At 39.5% G+C, this 22,217-nt stretch overlaps 1 protein-coding gene across 1 annotated transcript; it reads right to left on the reverse strand.

The window, feature by feature from the left end:
- Positions 1–1,835: 1,835 nt before the first annotated feature.
- grm5a (glutamate receptor, metabotropic 5a) lies at positions 1,836–20,451 on the reverse strand. Its single transcript, XM_063484720.1, has 17 exons — positions 20,224–20,451; positions 19,777–19,910; positions 18,804–19,065; positions 18,275–18,389; positions 15,961–16,210; positions 11,272–11,507; positions 11,057–11,178; positions 10,855–10,979; positions 10,595–10,763; positions 8,665–8,791; positions 8,073–8,190; positions 7,569–7,755; positions 5,113–5,271; positions 4,904–5,029; positions 4,566–4,748; positions 4,288–4,457; positions 1,836–2,757 (listed from the first exon to the last, which is right to left on the reverse strand). Exons 1-17 carry the CDS (start codon positions 20,449–20,451, stop codon positions 1,836–1,838), a joined length of 3,633 nt encoding a protein of 1,210 aa, XP_063340790.1.
- Positions 20,452–22,217: the final 1,766 nt, after the last annotated feature.

Consider the following 22,217-nt stretch of genomic DNA (forward strand, 5'->3'; position numbering starts at 1 on the left):
TGAATTCAATCTGCAAATCAGATAAAAAACATAAGACAACCATTCTTTAAATCATGTCAGAAAATAGTGGCATATATTATAATGAACCTGCAGATTGGTATAAGCCTGCATGCATGCATATGTAGCGACTATCCATGATCATTTTTTTTTATATTGAAAAACATTACAAAACATACTGCACATTTCAAAAAAACATAAACGCATTCCTGTCTGTATGGAAATATCAGACAAAAAAAGAAGCTAGGGAGTGAAGCCAGACTGGAAATAGTAAAAAGAAAAAAGTCTGATAACCAGACATATGTTAGCTACCATGTCAGTATCATCAGTTACATCTTAGAAGCTGAAAAGCTGCAAACCTATGAATCCATCCTATTCTTGACCTTAAACCTCTGAAATGCAAAAATGCAGACAAAAAAGAAGAATAAAAAAAAGCATACCAAATGAATTAAAATATTCAGGCATAAGAAATTTGAATAGGCTTACAGTAAGATTTTCAGTAACATATTTTACATAACCACAATGTAATTCAATGCACTGGCACACATATAAGTAAAAAGCAAGGCTTAAAAAAAAACAGTTTTTCAGTAGAAAAAAAAAATTGGCGCAATTTAAATTTGTTTCTCTCCTCCTTAAACTAACCTTAAAAGCACATCAATATCACTATTAGTATTGTTACTGTGCTACTGTATATATTCATAATAGTATTTTGACATTACGATATTAAAAAGTAAATCATTACAAACATACCTCAGAGAGTGCAAACAAATCCTGACATCATGCAAACTGGAGACATTTTGATCCGCCACATGACGACAGTCATTCAGCACGTTACAGCTGAACACATCCTGAGGTGGAAGATCAGTTTGGTCCACTACAGATCTTAAAACCTATACATTCAACTGAGTCACAACTAGATCAAAGAATTAAAGAAGACATCCAAGTAGTCCAAACGCTGTTTGTGGGTTAGACACCTGATGAACGCGTCCACTGGGAAAATGTCTGACTCCCTTGAGACATAAAAAGCTTCTGTCCTCTTGGGATAGGAGGTGTTTGATCCTCAGTACATGAAAAAGGTCACTGAGAAAGAGAAAAACCTGATGGCTGATTTGCAGCATTTGAGCACTTTTCCCCTTTAGCATCAGGATACAAAATGCGCTCTCATGTCTTTCGTGATTGGCAGTATATTGTTTGATTTTCGCATAAATACCTTCTTGCTTCTTCCTACAATCTGGATCCAGCGGGGTCTCACAATATTACATGTTAGGGCAGTTTGTCAGTAGAAAAAGTGCATAAGGTCAACAACAAGCGATAAAAAAAACACATTTACTCTCTATGTTAATGATAAAAGATAATGAAAAATATCAATCATATTTGATAGGAGGGTTTTGTAGTAATTTAAAATTTTTCTAAACACCTGGAGTCCCTAGACCAATAGCCATTTAAAAAAAAATGTTGTTTGATTTTCATTTTTTCAGCTTATCAAAGTTGTCTTTGGAGTTTAAAACTGAGTTTGAAACATGTCAGAAAAGCAGTAAAAAGTCTTTAAAATGCCCTTATATTTATTTCAGTCCAATCTTTTAAATCCTTCTATTGGTATTCCTCTCTAAGTCCTTCAGTACTCAATGAGGTCATGTGTGGGTGTGCCCAGTCGCAATCTGAAAATAAGCATCTGTTCATTAAAAAAAAAAAAAAACCTTAAACATTCATAATATCCACATGAAGAAAGGCATCAAAGAGATTGGTCCAGTGGGAAGTTTTGTCTCTTGGAGTTTAAAATACTCCCTGGATAGAAGATTAAAAAAGGAAAATAAAATGTTGTGGGAGGGGGTGCAGGTTTAAAGAGAGGAGGAGCTCTGGCTGTAATGTCTCAGCAGCAGCTGGTCATATTCAGCCTCAGAGGCAGGGGACAGGGAAGGGGGAGAGCTGCCATTGGAGCTCAGAGATGAGTCTCTAAATGGAGAGGGAGGCGTCAGAGCCATGAGCTCCTCCATATCCTTGGCCCGTCTGCTACTCACGCAAGTCCCGGCCAGGTGCTCATAAATCTTACCCGCTGGTCGATTCTCGCAGAAATTGGAGACAGCTGTTACCTCCGCATATGTGGTGACGGTGGAGGGTGTCTGTCTGTTCCTGGGCGCAAGGTACTGAGGTGGACACGCCGTGGTGTCTGCAGTAGCAGCAGGCAGAGCAGTGGTGGAGGGTGGGCTGACGGTGGCTCCCCCCGGCAGCATCATGGTGTTCAGCTCACTGATGTTGGCAGTGAAACGGTTAACCACACTACTGATCTGGTCCATGATTGTGGTACCCTGAGTTTGGCCGCCAATCATCCCTATGCCAATGTCACCCACTCCTATGATGCTAATGTCTCCATCATTCAATGCACCAACACCTTGGCTGTTGTCCCCGCCCCTTCTTCTCACCCCAGCGGGGTGCTCGGGTAAATAGGTGGGTAAAACTTGTGCATCCTCGGCATCCTCTCCTCCCTGATGACACACCGCCTTCGCTGCATGCTGACTGATGGTTGGCAAAGGTGACTGAGAGGGTGTGCAGGTGAAAGACTGAGAAAGCTGTGGCTCTTCGTACTGCTCCTTGACACCATTGTCTGCTGGTGTATCCCCATCTTTAGAGAATGGCTTGATGATGGCTGTCTGATTTGCCTCGACTGGATCCTTTTTCTTCACGTGAAATGACATCCTCTTCCACAGGTTTGGTCTGTATGCACGCTCATTCTGTGTCCATGTAACTGATTTCCCATTGGAACTGAAAATCACATGAATGGCAGTAAGTAATCTCATACCTATAGTGTAATACTGCAATCTGTCAGTAAATGTACATGGAGAAAATGTAAGTATTTGGTGTAAACATTTGTAATTTATTTCAACATCACACCAGGGCTTTTTTTTTTAAACTATTATAATCCATGATGAGGGTCATGTTCCAATTCCTCTCACGAGTATTTCTACTCTCCTATGTTCTATCTTTTGCCTGCTGTGTAATATTAATTCTCTTTGCATGTTCTTTTATCCTTCCTAGAAAGAGAAATCCTTAAAGGCAGTGGGAATCCTTTGGGAGTGCGTAACCCAAATGAGGTTACATACTCCCAGCTCTGGGAGCAGTTTTTCTTGGCTTCATATTCAGCCTGTTGCAACAACTTCTGCTCTACATGTATAAAGCTTAAAGAAGAGATGTGGATGGCTGTGGTCTTAGCTGTACTATATCTAAGCAGATCTTCCATATCTTTTGATGGACTCATGAACAGAAACAACTAAAGAAGGTGACTGTATTTTCTTTTCCAATCAGCAGTTAGTTAAACCTCATATCCACCGTATCATCCCAGCTGTCTGTAGCTGTCCCATTTTAGCTTCAGCTCAATCATATTTTTATCTTGTTGTACACTACGGGGCGATCGTGGCTCAAGAGTTGGCAGTTCGTCTTGTAATCGGAAGGTTGCCGGTTCGAGCCCCGGCTCTGATAGTCTCGGTTGTTGTGTCCTTGGGCAAGACACTTCACCCGTTGCCTACTGGTGGTGGGCCTGGTGGTGCCAGTGGCAGCCTCGCCTCTGTCAGTGCGCCCCAGGGCAGCTGTGGCTACAATGTAACTTGCCATCACCAGTGTGTGAATGGGTGGATGACTGAATGTAGTGTAAAGCCTTGTAAAGTGCTATACAAATACAGGCCATTTACTATGGCATTGCTAATGTGGCGTGCAACTCCTATCAAACGTTATTTATTTATCGAAAATATCATCGGAAACTGTGCCAAAATGGACTCATATTGCTTGTTATTATAAATTAGCAAGCACTAAATATAACTTTCATTTTAAAAACATAAATTGATTCAAAGATTTTATCTCACAATGCGTCATTATACAGTTGCTAATGGAAAAAATAAGCTACTACTTAAGGAGTTCACTCTAGTTTAAATGCTATGGAGAGTAGGAAACACTTTAAAAATTCAAAACAGAGGTAGTCCTACAGTATATGACCTCATTTCATCTCATAGCCATACCACCCTGAGCATGCTCAGTCAGTACTTGGATGGGATATCACCTGAAAATACCAGATGCTGTAGACTTGGGGCATGTGGCTCAGGTGGTAGAGTGGGTTGTCTACCAGTTAGAAGGTTAAGCCAAGTTTATCATATTACAGTCATCAGAGTGTGTGTGTGAAAGACACAGCACAGCACAGCGCTGTATGTTAAACCTATTGATTGATAGGCTCACAGCTATGTTAATACAATCTTTGTTTGTTTGTTTTTATCTCGATATATATATGTTAACGCCAGCTTGTACCTTATGTTGTCCTGCGTAGAGCCACGACGTCGAAACAAGTTGGCCATGCTGCTAGAAGATTTGCCAGATTTGGCAGCTTTCTTAGCATCGCCCACATGCATGCGCACAACTGTGGATGTGGTGAAAGCGCTGCGGACATTTTTCTCAGGCTTGGCGAGCATGATGTACACCTGATAATGGAAATGAGCAAGAAGGAAGTGTAAAAAAATGTGTGAAAAGGGATAATGCCAAACCAAACAGAAAATCTTTAGATTTTTAGGGTTTTTTTTCTTTCTTACCTTGGGGACAAACATGCAGCAGAGAGCCACTGTGGCACTGAGGCTGACACTAAAGCACATGGTTATGATCTTGTAGTTGGAGCCAAAGTAAATTGGAACAAAGGCCAGCCAGATGATACAGGTGGTGTACATGGTGAAGGCAATATACTTGGCCTCATTAAAATTAGCTGGTACATTACGAGTCTGTGTGGGAAAAGGGAGTATGTACATTTTAAAGCAGGGCGTGGTAAAGTAAAATGAACAGTACATAGGAAAGAAAAGTGAGTAACAAAAACATATAAAAGTAACCAAAAATCTTAGTAAGCCTTGCATTATTGACTAATGCTATGCTGAAGTACCTTGAAGGCGTAGAAGGTGCAGCTGAGGATAAGCAGGCCATTGTAGCCCAGCGGTGCTACCACCCCCAGAGTGGTCAGATTGCAGATCAAGTGCACCTCACGGATACTGGGGTAATCATAGATCACCTAAAGAAAGGAAGAAGCTTCTCTAGTTGTATAAATAAATGTATATGACCATTCCCCACATTACAAAGGAAACCCGCACATACCTGTGGTGGCTCTATGATGAGAAGTGCCACAATAATCCCCAGCTGCAGGAGTATGAGTAGGAAGGCAATGACCAATTGTGCGCAGGCGGACATAAAACGCGGTTTCTTGGTACAGATCTTCTTTTTGCTGCCTGCCAGGATCCGTGCTATGCGGTTGGTCTGGATCAAAAATAGATCAAATGGTTATGCAGGCTTCAATTACATCGACTGTGGAGAATACATCTTGCACTGATTCATGACAATAATCCCCTTCCCAGTTCTTCAGCAGCAACCTCAGCCCACACTCAGACCCTCAACTTCTACCATGCTTCTCTTACAATTGGCTATCATTCAGTCTCTGGAGGTGGCTCTCCCAACATTAATCTAGAGTTGCCATTCTATTTATGCTTGAAAACATAAGACTACAACAGTAGATAAGCAGTTTGATTAAAAGTGGTTTATAAAGAGAAATTTTGAATGAAATTAGAAAGCCCTTGCTCTGTCAAAATTATGAAGTCCTTTAAAGTCAGTCATTTGGGACTCATAGAAAAAACATCTTCTTTGAGTAATTTAGTCTTCCATCCCATGAAGCTCTCTACGCACTGCTCTTAAGCTAAGGCGACATGAAGCTTGGAGGTTTGTAGCGACTGACTCTGCAGAAAGTTAGTAAACTTTGCTCACTGTGCCCCTCAGTGTCCACTAACCCCAATTTTACATGGCCTTACACTTCATAGCCGTGTTGCTGTCATTCTCAATTGCTACCACTTTCATATAATACTGCTTACAGTTAACTGTGGAATATTTAGTAGTGAGGAAATTTCGCAACTAGTCTTGTTGCACAGGTGGCATCTTGTCACGGTACAATGCTGGAATTCACTGAGAGCGACCCATTCTTTCACAGAAGCAGTCTGCATGCCTAGCTGATTGATTTTATGCACTTGTGATGATGTAAGTGACTGGAACACCTGAATTCAATGATTTGTACAGGGAAGTGAATACGTTTGGCAATATAGTGTTGTACGTTTTGCAGGCTTGTTTTGATAATTTCTTAACCGTGCAGCTCAATTCCAACATGTTGTTTAACACTGAAAGTGCCAATGAGAAAAAAATGTGACAGTAACTAGTAGTTACTGTCACAGTAACTACACTCTTTAGTATACTGTATATTCCACAGGTATAGTTAGGGATGGGAATTGAAAACCAGTTCTTGTTGACAACCGGTTCCCACTGTTTCAATTAATTTGAATTGTTTGTCATTTTTGCAAACAATTCCCCACGTTGCAGAGTGTCATTTACCTGGCAGGAAACACGGCGCCTAAGCGGCACAAACGTTTGGTTATACTTTACGCGAACGGATGACAACAGGACAACTTGCAATACTTGCAAAGTAGATATTTCATTTAAGGGAGGAAACACTACGAATATTCAAAAGCATTTGCTCACAAAACACGCAATAACCTTAAATGAATGTCGTGTTTTTAATTCCACTCCAGACTAGTGAATCTCAACCCAGCAGCAGCGGTAATGTTTGCACGTCCTCTCCCGTTAATACAGCAGGTAAATAATCAACTAACAGTGCATATTATGTTAGCGCGATCTGCCTTATTACAAAACCTGCTATTACTCTGCATTGCATTTAGATGACCATGATGAGAGAGACAGAGTCTGGCTGGCTCAGATGCTGGCAGTTCTCACTGCAGTCTACCGGTAGCGTCTCCTTTTAAGCCAGGATAGACGAATGTCACTGAGCAGTGACTAAGTTTGTGGTAAAAGGCTTGCACCCATTTGCCACAGTAGATGGCCCAGATTTTCGGTAAGTGAATGTGTTTAATTGTAGGCAGGGACATTACTGGATATTCTTTGTGTAATTGCTACAGAATAATTTATGTTATACTTTGTTATTGCTACAGAAGAATATTTATTTTATTAATATTTTACATTTACACTTTTTTTTTTCTGGGGACCCCGTCACACCCCATCGAAGAGCCGTAGGCTGTGGATCTCTTAACATCTCACTGTTGGGTTACTCCTAAATTTCAATCTTGTTCAAAGAGAATATATAAAACAAAGTTCTAAGCTAATTGACCTGTGTCTTCTCCTTTTTTAAAAACAAGAATCGATAGGAGAATAGATAAAGAATCGAATTGTTAAACAGAATCAAAAATGGAACTGGAATCGTGAAAATCTTATCAATTCCCATCCCTAGGTATAGTAGTGATAGAGGGATGGTGATATAGGGAAAATGTGATCAGAAGTACACATATAAATTTGATTTTGAAATTTCTGATCTTAAAATTAAATATTGTAGAATACCTATTTTAGTGCTTAAAAGAACAAGATGATTTCAAATGCAGCTGATACACAATGAGCACCTGTTTTAACCCGCTTAGTTTCATAGGAAGTGAAAGAAGACGCTAACGTGCATATACTTTATGTGCTTGTTTCCCTACCTTCTGATAACTAAACAGAAAAAGTACCTTGGTGACGAGAGCAGAGTAGCTCATGGCAGGGGACAGTCCGATTCCCAGCCGCTGGAGGTAGCAATAGACAATGTGCGGCTTTGCGATAAGACTGAAAGTACACAGGTAGCCCAGACATATTCCTGCCAGGATAATGTAGCAGAGCTCCCGACTGGATGACTTGACCACAGGAGTGTCCCAAAACCTACAGATAAATGAAGCATCTAGATTCACATTGCTGATAAAAGATATGCAGAGCACCGCAGTGACTGTTTTACTTTGTCTAATTAAATGTTAGTCATACAAAAGCATGAGACATTCAATACTGCAAAGGATGTATTGTATATATCACTAACAACCAGTTGCAAACAGGGACATCAGACTTTAAAAACATCTACAAAGTCGCAGTAAAACACCAACAGTAGGTCAAAATAAACTGATGTTAGCCCTTGCTAGTCCTGAATATGTATGTAAACATCCTGTGCATTCATAGTTAAATGTATAGATACTGGCTCCAATTACTTGATGAAAACAGATGTAACAAAAAGTGTAGCCATGAGGCCCAGGCAGGCAAAGACTACAGCAGCAATGGGCTCTGGATCCCCCCAGCGGACATACTGCACTGGAATTGGCTCACAACCTGAGAGGTGCAGAGAGATCATGATTAGTGAGAGAAAAAACATGAAAAGCTTCATATAAAAATTTGATGCATTTGTAAGAGAAATATTAAAACTAGTGTATTTGTGTATTTTCATGAAACAGACAACAGACTGTAGCTTACTCCAGCAACAGATTTTCACTCATGTTGCAACAATGTGGGCATCAACAATGTAACTGTTGTGTGTAAAATTTAAGAAAAAATATTTTTTTCAATCTAGAGAGGAAATAAAATATGATAGGACAGTTTACAAAGAAATCTGGATCCAGGTCTCTTTATATGTGAATACTATATTTGTTGATCTCTGTGCAGTAGTGTGTCTTTGTACAGAATGCTAGGGCTGTTAACGGATGTGGTCCACCGTCACTGCGGTGGACCCAGATTTCGTGGCTCCTCTGACCGCTGCGGAAACCGTGTATGTGTAAGTGAAAGTGCCACAGATGAAGTAGTACATACCAGTGAGGTCATCTGTGGGCCAGGAGCCAAGCTCACAGGCTCGGCAAGTGTACTCATCAAACACGAACTCGTTCTCTTTGCAGGGAGTGCAGGTCCAACAGCAGCTCACCTCTCCTTTACGGATCACCTGGAGACACAGACACACAAGTATGAAAGACTGGAAAGGTCTCAATGCTCCAATGACAATTTCCTGTAGGTAATCTTACCCTCTGACTGCTCCACATGCTAAGAAAATGAGAATTTGTTCACCAGGGGAGCAAATGAAGAAGAAAAAAACGTCCAGAAGGTAATTGAGTCTCATTATTAACAAAAAACTTTCCTCACCATAGCAACACGTATATGAAGAAGTGTAGCTGGAAAAGGGAAAGTGGAAGTGCGGAGGGTTAGTGGTTAGGCTGAGGTCTGGAGTTTTAATCAGAATTACTAAAATATTTGTGCGGAGTTTCCCATTTCCTTTGGTTCTGCCACATCCTCTAAAAGTACGAAGGTAGGCTGCCTTTGTGGGTGAACATGATTAGGAGTCTGTCTGTGTAGGTTCCTAGTCATCCAGGTCATGGCAGTCTAAGGAAAGAAAATGACTGGACTTTCTCAAATTTCTTGAAGAAGTTTCACCTCTCATCCAGATGAGCTTCTTCAGTTCTGAAACCAAATGGTGGAAAGTCCCAGGTATTTAAACCCTTGTGGCACCACTTTTAATCATGTGCCCCATCACATGAGCCAATATGTGAAAAAAAGGCATGGGTCACTACCACAAGATCTGAGCGGGGGTTGAGGCCTCTGGGTAGGAATCTCAAGACTGCACTGTAGGTGGTGACAGTTTCTCTATTCGTTAATGGTCGTTCACAGTGGACATACATGGCCTCATTTACTCCTTTTACTCCTGGTCCAAAATATGAACACTGGCATCCTCAAAAGAGTGACCTTTACCCTTTAGATGTACAGCTGAGTCTTGTCCTCTCTAGGTGACTGTTTGTTTTTTCCAATATGGAGGTTATTAACAGTCATTAACACAAGCATAAACTTAAGAGCAAATCTGAAATGCTTGTGAGAGGTGATCATATTCTCGTTCTATTTCTTTCACTACATGTATTTTTCAGCCACTACATGAAAACTTACAAACCTATAAAATGCCATATGTTGTCATAGTTCTACAACTATTTCCCTACAACAGTTGAGAAACGGTTTAAAATGTAAATAGTACAAATTTAGAAAAAAAAAAAGATTATGTCAGTTTCAGCATTTTGATATGTTGTCTCAGTACAATTTTCAACTAAAGATGGGTTTGATTGTTTTGCATTGCACTTCGCTTTGCATTTCATTCAGCATTCCAACAGGCTGCTTCTGTAGCGGTGCACTGCTGCACATAAACAACAGGGTGTCAGAAGTAAAGAGGGATTCATATTAGAACTTAGGGAAAAATACTGGAGAGGGACACTTCAGTGTTCTTTGTGATTTGAATTAGCTGGAGGAAGCTTAAAAAGGTCCAGATGGGAGATGATAAAAGCTTGAACAAAGAGCTTTGCTGAATCCCTGGCAGAGTACTCGAGGATCTGATTGGACCAGTTTTAGAAATTGTGAACCTGTGGGATCAATTTAAGGCTGCTGTGTGGGTCGTGTTTTTTGAAAGGTTTCTTCATTATAACTGTCCCGAGTTCTCTGGTCTGTGGTCGTTTGGCATCATGAATTATGAGTGGCATCAGAAAGAGAAAATGTTCATAATCCACCCTTAATGCACACATTAAAATCCAGTCATTTACATTTTCTTTTGGTTTGATATATGATCTCATCACGATTGTGTGTACAACTATTGCTACAAACTGTAAAAAAAAAAAGAAAAAAAAAAAAGGAAAATACATTATAGATTCAAATTTTGAGTATTAAACCTTAGAGGTGTAACTCTGGCCCTTGAGTGCGCTGAACGGGTTCATACCTTAATCTGTGCCTTCTGGCAGGGCTCAGAGCAGACTGACTGGATGATTTCACTGTTGTTGCTCCAGATTTCTTCATCATTCATCTTTAGGCCACCCTGATCCCAGCTTCCCACATGGATGTAAGCGTATTCATCTTCACCTGTCTGCTTGAAGTTCATGATTTCATACCTGAGGCAAGCATGCAGTATAAACACACATTAAACAGCAATTTATACTTTTCCTGTCCCCTTTTTTCTGCCTTTGCCATCACAGGCCTCACCTGCCGGGTGAGTCTCCATTCTGGTCAAAGAGGATGGCCTCCCCAGATACACCAGTAAAGTTGGTTTTCATCAGGAAATCTAGCAGCTTGCGACCATCAATGGGACGCATGGTCTCACACAAACCCTGTGGAAGAGAAAGTGATGTCACTGCTGTCACAACTGATGTGAAAGCACTTAAATGTTTTCTGTCAGTCCTCATACCTTATATCCTGGACAAAGTGCTTGTTGCATGGCATGTAGGCCATAAGCCATAGAATAAATGGCATTTATGACAAAGCCCATCTTGGTGTCTTGGGCATATTGATGCCGCAGAGACTCTCTCCCTGTGGACAGAAAGGAGATAGACAATAGAAAACCCTTGTAATGATAGTATTTTACCGATTCGTTAAAAGTTTCTAAGTAGGTGTTTTACTAACAAGTGCAAGTGCGGTTGTAAGCAGTGCTCTCCTGTGGATGTCCCTTCAACCTGCACTGGAAGCGGTGCTGCCAGAACTCGGGGAACCAGGGGTTCCTCAGGTTAGCGTCAGGCTTCAGGTTCAGGTAGTAATCATCAAACCAGGTCACATATGCCGACTTTAACTTTATAGTGATTCCCCCAGCTGCTTCCTTCTGGTAGCCATTAGTCACATCATACCTGTCAGCCCAGCCATCGCTGGACAGGAGGAAGGGAAAATTAGAAAAAAGTACAACAGCTAGTTCAGGTAAGTACTGTTACTATTAGGATGTTATTCTTCTTATTTTTTTTTTAATTATTTGCTTCATTATTTATTTTTATTATTTATTCTTTTTATTTCATTTTTTGGCTTATAAATGTGAGTATAAAGTATATAAAAACATAGCTAGTGGGACAGCTAGTTCCCAGAAAGCATTCAACGGGTATAGTGCACACAGCAAGATTTGCTAAAAACTTGTTATCGCCTGTTATCTGTTAAGCACAGCTGGAAAACTTGACACTTTACACCAGAGAAACAAACTGAAAAGGGCTACACTGCAAACTGTAAAAGAGACATCTCTTTAAAGCACCATTCAGGACTATCAGATAAGAATTATTCCTTAAACACATTAGTACAGCGAACCTGGAAATCGAGTGTGAATGTCAGCGATATAGAACCCCGGTGCTTTTCTGCCAAGTAATGCTTTTCAACCCCTATCTACCTATAAATATATATGGATTTTTATATGGATTTTTCAAAAGCTGCCCAAGGGCAAGTGGCATCTTATTTCACAGGCAACAAATATTTTCCAATTTTCAGCAAAACTGACACATACAATCATCACACCAGGAATCAAGAAAGTTCTGAGATTGATTTTTAGATTTCTGAGACTGTCACAGCTGAAGGAAATTATCTGCAAAGCCCACAAACAAGAAACGTGATCATATTTTAGTTCTGTTATTAATATATTTTCCTAAACTTGTTCTATAGATTCACACTCCTTCCGAGTTTGCCTCAAAAATAAATCTGGGTCAGTGTTGCAATAAGCATTCATATGTTTTCTTATGAGCGCTTGCATCTATGCTTTTAACATGATCAGATCGTGTTGCCATGGCAACTATGCAGTGTTGAACTGCTTCCCCCTCCTCACTGCTTGCAGATATCTTGTAGTGGATTTAGAAAGTAAAATAACACTGAATTCACGATGGAAGGGATTTTTTTTTTTTTTGAAAAGCTGTTGTGTTGATAATAATTTATTGGCACACAGTTGCTCAGACTGGAAGAGACCAGAGGTGTCTTCATAAATGAATGACTAAAATGAGAATAACATTTACAATGATGACTCAGATAAGCCAACACAAGACTTACAAAGTTATAAAAAAAATAAAGCATTTGTTAAGCATTTGCTTAAGCATTTGTTTTTTTTGTTTGTTTGTTTTTTTGTTTTTTTTTACATTTTTACTCTTTTTTTTTTAAATTTCCCTATTTTATTCTTTGATTAATTTCTCGGATTTTAGCAACTTGCATCTCTGCACCAATCTGTTACTATTCATTTAAATCTAACTGTCAAGGTTCATATTATATTGGAACTCAAAATTATGACATAAAATATTTATTTTTGTTTGGTGAAGGACCTTAAAGGTCCTTTTTCTTAAAAGAAAAAATCCAGAGCCGAATAAACTCCAAACAAACATCAGCAGACTGCAGTGTCTGCACATTTGATGTGGTGTTTTTTGAAAAACACAGAGGTCTTGGAGTCAATAAGCTATATCTATCAGTGAACTGCTTGAAAAGATTTCTACTCCCATCTATTATTATCTCGCCCTCTGGATACTTGTCTACAATCAGAAAAAGGAAAAAAAAAGAAGGGTGATCACACATCCACGCATGTGCATACATGTAAAAATGCACACTTCACTGACACAAACAATTGCACTCTTCTAACTGAAAAAAAGAAGTCATTTTTGAAAACTTCGCTAACCGAGCTGGAGTTACACAACAGTAGTGTGGGTGGATTTTTTTTATGAGAGTGAGGTAGGAGATCATTTCATAACTCATCCTTAGAGAAGCAAGTACAGAAATGGTACACTGGCATGAAAAAGGCAGAAATGGATATGAAAAGCATGGAGGGCTTTGACTCTGGATAGTTTGAATCACACTTGAACGAGAGCTCTAAAACCCACACATCGACCTTGGAGGGCAATATGCTGTATGCAGCATGTTGCTACACCACCTACAGCCTGAAGACTCACATAAACGTGCAAGGATGTGCATCCACAGACACACATACACACACACACACAGAGATGCGTGTGAACACACATCGTTTTCTTATTTCACTTTAAAATACATGTATGAGCAGATTTTTATGAGGAAATACTTTAGAACTCCTCACTTCTGTAAAACAAACTTGAGGCCACAAACGTGCCCATATCTGAAATCTGAAAATTTAACAAAACACACATACAAAAAAAGAAAAAAAAATCCAAACCAGCTGTATGACCAAAAGAAAAAAAAAAAACACTCTTCCCACGAACAGCCAGTCCAATGCATCACACCAATTTGCAGGTGAGAAGCCAGTCGGGGATCGTGTTGCTCTGCTAGCACTAAAAACTCTAAGTGATTAGTTGGAGCGCTTTGTAAAGGAACTGATGGAGCGTGTGTGTCATGAGTGGGCAAGGAGGAATATGCAGACAAAACAAAATAAATGAAAAATAACCTTTTATTTGGTTCAAAGACTAAAAATGGCCCAAACTGGAAAATCCAAACTCAGGCATAAACATGTGGCACACGAGGGACCAAACACAGAATCACAAACAGAGAGAAAGACTTGACAAAAAGATCCAAGAAACTAGGAGGGGAGACAAGAGTAAGCCAAACACAAAGAATCAAATATTAATAACACAAAATCTAAATCCTCATAGCATAAAAAGTCACAACATGATTACTAATCAAACCACAAAACCTTAAACAGAAGCTAAAGCAGAGGGTATATAAAGTAACATTTGAAATGGAAAAAACCACAGGCCAGAATCAGATCAAATCTGTAAAATGTAAAAGCTAATCTATCTAAATGAAGAGCAAGACACAGATCAACCTCAAACAGTGGCCATTAACTTAGTAAATTATTTTGAAATTCATCCAAAGGTTGCAGAATTCGGTACACCCAGTCCAACATAGTTGACATTCCCACTTCTAGAGCACTAATGTGACTAAAAATAGGGAGTGTACTTATATAACCTTTTGCCATATATACAAGGTTTTTGTGTGATACATTTTCATTTATCCATAGATATCTATCTACATGAGCTCAGTTTTGGCTGCTGATCAGATACAGCTGTATAAAACAGGCTTAAGTACCTCAATTTAAAAAGCATCCAGTCTAGGCATGTACTGCAAGGTGACAGATCTTTCAAGCTAAGATGAAAATGATCGTTTGTGGAGGCAGCTAACAAGAAATGCAAGAAAAATGTTGAGTGATGTTAAATACACATCACTGAAGGACAGAACTCATAAAACGCGTGCTCATTAATGCTTGCATGAATGCATCAAAAGCAACTGGAGACAAATCTGACACCTCCGCAGTACGTTTCGAATCTAATCACCCTCATAATGAGGGACATCTTAACAAATTAACCACAAGTTTTAATAATGAGCACATTTCAATAGCACAGCTACCTGAAAGCTCTGTATGGATAACATAGATGGTAGAACACAGTGTTTTGCAATATGTAGTTCAAGGTTATTTTATGTTTCCTGCTGTCAGATTTGAGCGACAGCCTACATATGTGGCTCCTAATGAGGAAAGGCATTTATAGACCACCAGGGACGAGAGCGAGCCAGAGAGCTAAACCTTAAAATAAAACATGTTATTCTCGGAGAGAGTGAAACCTCCTGCTAAATCAACCACCTCTTTCTGCTTGTTTTCTCCCCTTGTGTATCTAATTGAATGCTTTCCTCCCTGCTCGGTTTTCACAATCTTTGACAGTTTCTTCATTTAACGTATCGTTAGAATGATCCATGCATTAAACATAGGCCAAATCAAGAGCAGATTTGATGTGGTTTGGTGCGAGATCTCTCATAATGATGACTATGTTTTAACATACTGGACATCAGGAAAACAATGCTGTATCTAATGATTAGTCTACTCAGATTTTCTTATAAAAAGGAAACAGAGTAACTGGAATACCTCGATCTGGCACTATTTACTGTTGTGACAGCTATAATAATAATGATAATAATAATAATAATAATAATAATAATAATAATAATAATAATGTATGGCTCTGTTACCTTTTTCTCTATATGGATCATTTGGCTGCAGTAGTAGTAGTAATTAAAATTTAATAAATGTTAATATATTCACAACTGAACTAAAAATGTGCAAAAAAAGATGTAAAGAAAAAATACCTTTGGTTCCCTAAGTTATCCATTATGTTGATGGATGCAATGAAAACACTGATGATAACAAGGATAATGATGATGTTGGTGATGATGACAGGAAGACAACAAATCAACAATCTTCTCTTGATAGTGGATATCAGAAGAAAATCTGTATTGGAAAGTAGCACATGATACTAAGAGGATTTAACAGCTTCTGATAAAAGCAAAAACTCCAACAATTAAGAAATGCAGTCTAAAGAATCCTACATACCAGAAGTCGCCACTCACCTTCCGACGAGGACGAACTCTCCCACTAGGCGTTGTCGTCTCATGGCCATCAGTATCCCTCGGACTGTCATGCCCTCACAGAAGCAAGCCACAACCCTGGCTTTGGGTAAATGGCCTCTGAGTTTCTGCAAAAGCTTGTCAAAGCTTTGCTCCCCTGCATTGCTGTATATCTTGTCAGAGTGGGCAATGCAGATCCCTTCTTTTGCTGCCATGTCTTTAAATGCCTCCATACCGCTCTCACCATAATTACCTGTGGAGGTAACCACATGAATGCAATGGTGTTCATAAAAACATAAAAGCTGGGGGTCTGTTAAATAGTTGATGCTAAGTTCTTCTTCTTTTGACTGCTTCTTTTAGGGGTCGCCACAGAGAATCATCTACCTATCCCAAGCATCCTCCTCTGTCACAACAACTCTTTGAACATCCTCCTGCAATACATGCGCAAGTCTTCATCGTCACATTACCCCAGTTCTTGAAAATTGCTACCAGTACACTTCTTCTCCATTCCTGAGGCATTCTACAGGATTGTGTTTAAAAATCTGGCCAAAAAGTCCACTGTCATCACTCTTAGATATCTCCATACCTCCAAAATGGTGCCATCAGGCCCAGCATTTTTTCCATTCTTCATCCTCTTCGTAACTGCCCTCACTTCTTTCTTACTAATCTTCTGCGCTTCCTGCTTCACTGACTATCTTCCATCTGTCCTCCTCCCTGTGACATTTTATTCATCAGCTTTAAAAGTACTCCCACCATCTTCTCAGCAGACTCTCTTCACATGTTAGTACATTTCCATCTCTGTCCTTAATCATCCGAACCTGCTGCACATCCTTTCCAGCTTGTGTATCATTCTCATCTAAATTTCAAATTTATTTCTGACATTTCCAACAATTTTGTTCACATTACTGTACAACAATTGCTTCAGCATCTTCATTGTGATGTTTCTAACACATTTACTGCTTAGCCCTATTGCTTTTAGTGTGCTGACACAGATACAGATGAATGTATGAACACTTGCGTAATGCCAGCACAGCACTTGGGAATCTGGTACATTTTCCCCCCAATTACAGGAATTGTCAGGGGTTAAACTTCCCTGTTTTTGCTAGAAATCAGGTCACCTACTTTCTCATGCTTCGCGAGGATGCTCTCCCTCTGACACTATTTGAAATAATTTTTTTTCTATCACTACACGTGAGTAACGTTGCTTGCGTTCTTGAGTGGCAGCAGCAACAGTTTTAAATTGATTTTCTGTGCTTTAGAAATTATTAAATTCTCTGCCATTCATACTAGTGATGCTGTATTTTATATACACTAAAATTGCTTTATACTCTTTAATGTTTCTCTGTATTTGTTCTAACTTTCCAAGAAACTGGTTAACCTTCTATGGGTCTGAGAGTCTAACTTTTAAAAGACTAATAATCAAAGCTCACTCCATTTCACAGATATTTAAAAGTAAAGACAACCAAGGATGAATATTATTTATATATATATAACTTTCCAGAAAAAAAAGAAAAAGAAAGAAAAGGAACAATCCTGCCAAAATCTGGCACTTAAGAGGGATTTATTTCAGAATTGTATGTCCTGGAGCCACTGAGACATTAAAAAAGAGACAGTAAATATATGGAAACCCTTTTGAATAAAGATAAGAGTGATGCAATCGGAGTATATTTTCTTGTGATTAGCTACGGTTTGTTACACTGAGGTTTGCTTTTTGGGGAGTATTGTGTATCGCAGCCTGGTGTGTCATTGTCGACAAAGGACAACAATAAATTGAAAGTTTATTACTTTATTGCTGGAACATTAAGTAAAGTTTAGATACCTGCTGTAAGAATGTCTCCCCTGACTTAAGCATTAATGAAATCAGGGGACAAATCAACCTGATACACAAACAGTTCAAAGCTTGTGACAATGATCAATTTATAATTTTGTTAATGATCAGTTGTACATTAACAGACAATGAATTTGCCTAAAGAAATGCACATTGATATGTTTGTGGGCATGGATGTAAAGACAAAAGCACATTGTAGAATTATTGCTTCAGAAGGCTTTTTGAATTTTTCGATATATTCAGCTAAGCTCCTTTTGTTGTGTGTTGTGCTTTTTTTCCACCCCCTCAGAGGTAAACTTAAAAATACCTAAATCAGATGAATGAATGAGGAGTCACGTGCTTCCTGATGACTAAAAAGCTTTAAAAATAGATTGTTCAGATGCAACTGGAAAAGAGCTGTAACTGTATGTATATATGTGGTCTTTGGCAGGAACAGAATAAAGCAGAATAACAGAAAAAACCCTAACACTCTGACATACACAGTCTTACCTTCAGTGTGTATTGCAGACACGTAGCTCCAGTTGTATCTCTTGACAATGTCCACCATTGCTCTGGCCTGTTGCATATCTGATGGTACTACTCTCATGAAATATTTATACAGGCTCTGTTGGAAGGAATTTACATGATCACCAGTCTGGCAGTTTAGCTGGCTTATCTGCATGCAACAGCTCGTCTACTAGTTTGCATATTCATTCCTTATAATCTTTACACCATACCCATCGCTGTGCGCTAGCTTCAAGCAGATTCTCAAAATTGAGATCCTGTTTTATCAAACATAATGTAAACCAAGCTGAAGTTTTTAGATTGGTTTGTGTTTTTGTATTTTACATGAAATTCCTTTTTATCAAAACAAAAACAAAAAAACTCAAAGCACTAACTGTTTTTTGTTTTTTTTTCCCTGCCACACTTGCCACGCATGTCCTCACACTTTGATGAGGACATGCTTACTGCTTTGTTATTCAGTGTGGATTTAAAGTTTGCAGCTCTGGTTGTTAGCGAGTTTGTTGACTAGCCTTACCTTGTCACTGAGATCCATGCTGGTGGCTGAGTATGCTATCTGTGGGATGTTGAAGAGCTGGAGGAGATTTTGCACCTGGATGGCCACAGAGCTGGAACCTGGTCCAATAAGTCCCACAATAGGCTTCTTCCCCTGAAGAAGCATGCTCCCTCCTTCTGCCGTGCATCTGCCCTGGCTCTCCTCCTCGTCGCTGGACACTAGTGTGTCCCGAATAAACTCAATACTCTGTTCCAGTGCCACGGCAGAGTGCCAGCACGAATCCCTGGTGTAGAAAGACTGAGTTAGCAATCACACTGTTTTGGCAGGAATTATGGGAACATGAGGTGAGGATTGCACAGTCTGTGCTTCAGTGATTTTGAGGAAACCACTACACAAAGACAATTTCAAAATTCCTCAGAAGTCTGGAATTCAATGTTTTGGAAGTCTGCGCTAATCAGAGCAGATCAGTGTCTTTTAAGGTCTTTATAGTACAAAATTCCCACTTTGTTTTCCATGAGCTGTGTCAGGAAACACAAGCAGGTCATCACAAGCAGGCTTGCTGATGACTTCAAAATGTTGCTTTTAAATACTGCATTTACTTCAAAAGAAACTACACTCTACCCTTACCTGTCATGCTGCTTTTTTGGCTTAATTCCTCCAGCTACAGTTCACTTGCTTGCACTCAGCCATCTTCAGAGTCTATTTGAAAGTTTGCCTGGTTCTCCTCTGATGCCTATAAACATCTCCCCCATGTACTTTGATACCATTTATTCATTTAAAGCAACCAAAGTTTAGAAGCCTGATGATTGCTGAATTCTTAAAATATCATTCTGTGTCTAATATAATATTACAATTTATCTCATAATGAACCAGTCTGTAAGCCAAACCATCAGTTGAATAAAAATTCTTCATTGTGTAAATATTGTGTAAGGCTGACAACAATGTCCTGCTAAAACAAAAAAAAGACAACACAGTGAGCTCTGTCAGTGCTGACCTGATCTCGCAGCCCAGGCTGATGTTGGGAAGGATGGTGGGGTCTGCATTAATTCGGTCCAGAGTGTGCATCATGGCTTCCACTCTCTGGATCCCGTACTGCTCACGGACCGCACCACACTTTCGCTCATGGACCTGATCAGCACAGATGGATCATTTACATTTGTGACACTAACCCCCTTAACGCCTAGTGTATGTGATTTCCCCCTTTTTTTTATCAATAAATTGCAAACAAAAAATAACAAATGCAGGATGGAGCAAATATGATACAAATTAAAACTCATGTATGCAAATATTAATATTTTATTTGTTTTAATTGTCAGAAGGTTCAATAACCACTCCTGTTTTGCAAAATTTAAACTTTCTGGCATTTATTTTATGACTCAGACTTTAAAGGGTTACACTGAGATGTGTGCAAGCATATGCACATAAACACATCAAAATGTACCTTATCTGCAGGTGGTTGGTGGTGGACAGAGAACAGAGCTCCTATGATGATATCACCAGGGATATGTGCCAATACCCTTCTCTCATTGTTCTGGGCATTGACCCCAACCTGGTCTTTCAAGCCCAGCCAGCTCACATCAGTTCCCAGCAGCACAGCCACCGCTAACAACCGCACATTCAACTTCAGGATGTGTCCCATCCCCGTGGTCCTCGTTACACCTCCCGCCATATCTCTGTCCACTTATAGCTGAGGTTCAGCTGAGGATTTTGCGTTTGGCATTGTGCTTGTAGAGCCAAGGGCAAGGGTTGGAATCCTGAGCAAGAGCATTATAGAATTATTTTAAAACACAAAAGTTCAGACAGCATTTTTAGGTACGATGAAAATGAAAAATGTTTTCACTTTTTCTATGACATCCAGTTGCTGTCTGTGGTGCTGAAACGCCAGTGCATCTTGCAACTTGGGTAAAACTGACATAGAGCCAGGTGTTTCAGTGGAGTACTACAACCTACTTAAAACTCGGAAATCTCCTCTGCTTTAATAATTCATCAACAGCCACAGAGCGCTTCGCATAAGCAAACTAAAAGATAGCTTCAGCCTACCTTATTTCTGCCCGTGCAGATGATATTCCTTCCGAGATCGTTTCCATCACCAAGGAGCAATCTTTTAACAAATAAAAAGCGCTGCGCACTGCCTGGTTACAGCACACTGCAAATAGCAGCAGATAATGCCCGTTATTGGAACATGCTTGACTTACTGACGCACACGACAGCCCCCCTCCTACTCCTTTACCTCCTCCTCCTCCACCACCACCACCACCAAAACAGTGGAAAGCATGGAGCATCAACAGAAGGTATAACGATGGAATTCTCCTACAGGGGAGCTACTCAGATGCACTATTAAAAGACAAAAACAAACGTATGGAAGGGGCGAATGAATAATGGGAAAACAGAGGCGTGAGACCATCCGCGTGCCTTCGTGTTTTAATTGTTACCACCTTTTAATGATATCTCTATAACTAGACGGCCCCCGCTCATTTGAATTTTTAACAGTTCATTTCCCAACACTTCCTCTGATTATATAAAAATAAGTTTTAATAATGAATGAACAATGATTCAGTCTTATGCTCTTGTTTTTTATGAGTAACTGTGTTTTGAGCCCATTCACAATTCACCATCTCAAAAATACTTTACTTATCTTGATATTTAAATTCGTCATTCCAAAATGAGACCTGGCTGGAGTTTGGACTGCATGGAAAATAACAGTATCCACAAGAGAAGAGGAGATGAACTGATTGTTTCTTGGAATTCAACTGCAGCTCTTTTCCTCTCTTGCTTTAGGGCAGAATTTTAAATTGCAGGTCTTATTTCTACAAAACTTACACCTCTCTGCATTTCTTTTAATGACATTCTGTTTTCGGAATAATAAAAAGGGAAGAAAGAAAGAAAAAATAAACCTGTGGCGTTACCATGCAAACCAGCCTACAATATCATTGTTGGAAGTAGAATCCAAGACATCCCACAACTTGTGTGTTGATCATTTTCACCTCAACAAAAAGGGTGTTTAATATGTTGTTTTTGATGATCTTCATCATCTGCATCTGAAAATAGGGGGGAAAGTATAAGAACGGTGGGATTCCCTAACTTGCTTAGGGAATATAAATGTGAAAAAATAGTCACAGATTTGTTTGATTTAGTTACTTGAACGCAACACCAAGCTTTAAGAGACCACACTTTAGCTATTCGCCTTAAAGAAACACAAGCCACGACGTCAGAGGCCAAGGGAATAGATTTTGATGAGAAGATATTTTGCAAAAATCCACCTGAGCTATTAAAATTCAGAAATGAACGCTCTCATATGTGTACACGGGCAAATATAGAAGCTAACCTGTTCGCTGGTGTCCGATTTTGGTGTTTTCCTGTACATAAAGACAATTCCATCATAAACTGGTAACCTAAACGTGCAAATTGGCGCATTAAAAATAACCAGATTGCAGG

The sequence above is a fragment of the Pelmatolapia mariae genome, linkage group LG10_11 (genome assembly GCF_036321145.2).
Source record: "Pelmatolapia mariae isolate MD_Pm_ZW linkage group LG10_11, Pm_UMD_F_2, whole genome shotgun sequence".
NCBI lineage: Eukaryota > Metazoa > Chordata > Actinopteri > Cichliformes > Cichlidae > Pelmatolapia > Pelmatolapia mariae.